General features: G+C 36.4%; 1 protein-coding gene across 1 annotated transcript; it reads left to right on the forward strand.

Annotated features, from left to right (window-relative positions):
* The first annotated feature begins 565 nt into the window (after positions 1–565).
* On the forward strand, positions 566–1,428 carry LOC102608013 (protein OPI10 homolog). The gene has a single exon (XM_006494020.4). The coding sequence runs from the start codon at positions 737–739 to the stop codon at positions 1,301–1,303; it is 567 nt and encodes a 188-aa protein (XP_006494083.2). The 5' UTR covers positions 566–736; the 3' UTR covers positions 1,304–1,428.
* The last annotated feature ends 1,727 nt before the right edge of the window (positions 1,429–3,155 follow it).

Below are 3,155 nucleotides of genomic sequence, written 5' to 3' on the forward strand. Positions count from 1 at the left end.
TGTACATTCTTATTTATTGAGAAATAATAATTTTTGTGATTAAACTTTATTTTGATTTTCTAGTATTCTTTAATTTAAGGACTAAGTTATTGTAAAATTTATAATTTTTATCCACTATATTTTTTATATTTTAATATCAATTTAATAATTAATAACAATTAATAATTATTATAATTTTGATATAATTAAATTTTATTAAAATAAAAATTATTTTGATAATAAAATTCAAACCAAACCCAAATGGTTTGGTTTGGTTTGGGTTAAAAATATTTGGGTTGGTTTGGGTTGGATCCAAATTTTTATAGTTTGGTTTGGGTTGACTTAAAATCCAACCCAAACCAACCCATGCCCACCCCTAATTGCAATAGATAATGAAAATTCCACGTGCCCTGAGAAGCTAAAAACTAGAAATTAAAGAGTCGTTCTTTAACTCTCAAAACTTTCAATATGGGCCACTAAAAAAAGATCAAATTATTTAAGGATAAAATTATAATTGCGTCAAAAAATAACTATTGACGGCATTGTTGTAAATTAAGAAAAGGTGGATTACGGGATTTAGCGTATTGTTATCAACTTATTGTGATTTGATAAAGCGGCAGACCCAGTGATCACAGAGAGGAGGCCCCTTTTTTGGCCTTTTTCTAGAGTCTACCAGCGTGTTGTTGGCCACGTCTATTTCTAGATTCTAGTTTGTACTGGTTACTTGGAACTCTGTAGAGCGACAGTGACAGTAACAATGTTCGGAGTTGTGTTCCCAAACCGGAGCTTCCCTATGGACATCTCCACCTTCTCCCAAATCGATACCTTTCATTGGATCCTCGACATGAACTCTTTCGTAGGGGAGGCGTACGATCAAGTCCGAGACATGTGCATTTTCCTCTTAAACAATTTTACTCTTCCACCAGATAAAGCCCTTGCTGTTTACATTCAATCACCAGGCTCACCCTTTTTGTATTGCGGTGCTGTCACTGTAGCCCGCCCCTCTGCCGTCCTTTCACTTCCTTGGCCGGAGCCGGGCGGCGGGATGCAACTAACCGCACCCGATTCCACCCCGCTCTCGGCCAAAATTGGGGTTTCTGTTGAAGATTTGACGTCGCTGCCTTCCTTGGATGTGACCGCCGAGAAGAGGATCGAACGGCTTGCCATGAAAGTTGGCGAAAACTTGTTTAATTTTATGCAATCGTTTTGTGGAGTCGATGGTAGCAAATTGATTGTTCCTACGGACATTTTGGACCGCTGGTTCAAGAAGTTTCAAGAAAAGGCCAAGCGCGATCCTGAGTACTTGAAAGGTTTTGCTTTGTAATCGTTTTTTCCCCACCCCCCACCTCCTCTCTAACCCCCTCTTTAATTTGCATAATAAGAATGGTTGAGTTTTCTTAATTCGTAGCTCAGTATAGAGAAATGATAGCTGCTTGATTCAAATTTTCACTACTTATTGTTTTCTTTGCATCTAAGTCTTTTTGGGACCTAGCTTTAGATGATAATAGCAGTGCTAGATTAGAAGTAGGATTTATTGGAAGATTCTAGTACTGTAATCAGTCAATTTCATGACACAGAAGCTAATGCTGAATGACCGATGCCATGGCATTAAAATCTCCGTTGTCTGCTACTGTTGCGAGAAATGTGGGGTCTTTAGTATCTGTTTAAACTTTTAAAGGTTTATACTGAAAATTTTGTCTCCTAGTTTATTGCTCTTCTGAATGAATGAAAAATGATTAAAAATTAAAAGAAGAAAAGACTGCATTGTACTTTTGACATGCAAGTTTGTTACATAAAATTCTTATTTTTATCTTTTTTTAAATAGTTTTGGGGGTTGTGCTGGAGGGTTATTTTCCTTTGTAGGGTATCTAGCTTAGTTGATGAATAAAATTAAGGCATTCAGTATTGAGTTCGACGACATTGACACAGGAGATGCTACTATCTACTTTATAATCTACTAGTTTGAAGCACAGTCATTGTGGAGATTGTTGAGCTTTACACCCAAATTTTTTGCAACCTAGGTAGGGGATTATATTTCCTTAAAACGTTTTGACATAGTATGTGATTTTCAAGCATGACATATTCTTTTAAGAGTTAGGGACATTTGCCTCCTAAAGGCTTTGGATTCTCGTTATCATTAGGGGGCTTAGTAAAGATGACTTTCTGTCTGTGTTTTGCTAAAAGAAGCAATGGGTATTGTGTATTTTAATCAGGTGTGTACAACCAACAATACTGAGAGATATAAGTTTCATTAGGGTGTCTGATGGGTGAGGCTACTAGCATGAAGATATTTACAATTTCATACTTCTCCAGTGTGCACAACTGGAGAAATTATTAGAAAATCATGGCCTAACTAGAGACTTTGTGTGCAGTGGTGTGCTGGTGCTTATAACATATTACAGCTTTTGCTTTGGATGATACGCTTTTGTTCAACATGCTATGAAAAATGCCCCATTAGCATGTAGCTTAGGATACAAAGATGATAGCTGATGGATTCAACTTTTCATTAGTTATTGTTAAATCTGAAGTTATTTCCATCGAAGTCTTTTAAGAGCTGGCATTAGATGATGCATGCAATGTTAGGTTAATATTACTCATTTTAGTATAGTATTGGATCTGGAAGTAGGACGAGAAGATTCAAGTATTGTAATCAATCAATTTCACAAGACAGGTGCTAATGCTGGATGACCGATGCTATGGCATTGGAACCTCTGTTGTCTGCTACTGTTGTAAAAATGCCCCATTAGCATGTAGCTTAGGATACAAAGATGATAGCTGATGGATTCAACTTTTCATTAGTTATTGTTAAATCTGAAGTTATTTCCATCGAAGTCTTTTAAGAGCTGGCATTAGATGATGCATGCAATGTTAGGTTAATATTACTCATTTTAGTATAGTATTGGATCTGGAAGTAGGACGAGAAGATTCAAGTATTGTAATCAATCAATTTCACAAGACAGGTGCTAATACTGGATGACCGGTGCTGTGGCATTGGAACCTCTGTTGCTGCTACTGTTGTAAGAAACGTGGTGTCTGTTGTGGTCATATCTGTTTGAACTGTTAAAGATCTAGGCTGGAAAGTTTGTCTTCTAGTTTATTGCTCTTTTGAACGAACAATAAATGATGAAAAATCAAAAGAAGAAATGACTGCATTGTACTTTTGACGAGAGTTTGTT

The sequence above is a fragment of the Citrus sinensis genome, chromosome 9, assembly GCF_022201045.2.
Source record: "Citrus sinensis cultivar Valencia sweet orange chromosome 9, DVS_A1.0, whole genome shotgun sequence".
Taxonomy (NCBI): Eukaryota; Viridiplantae; Streptophyta; class Magnoliopsida; order Sapindales; family Rutaceae; genus Citrus; species Citrus sinensis.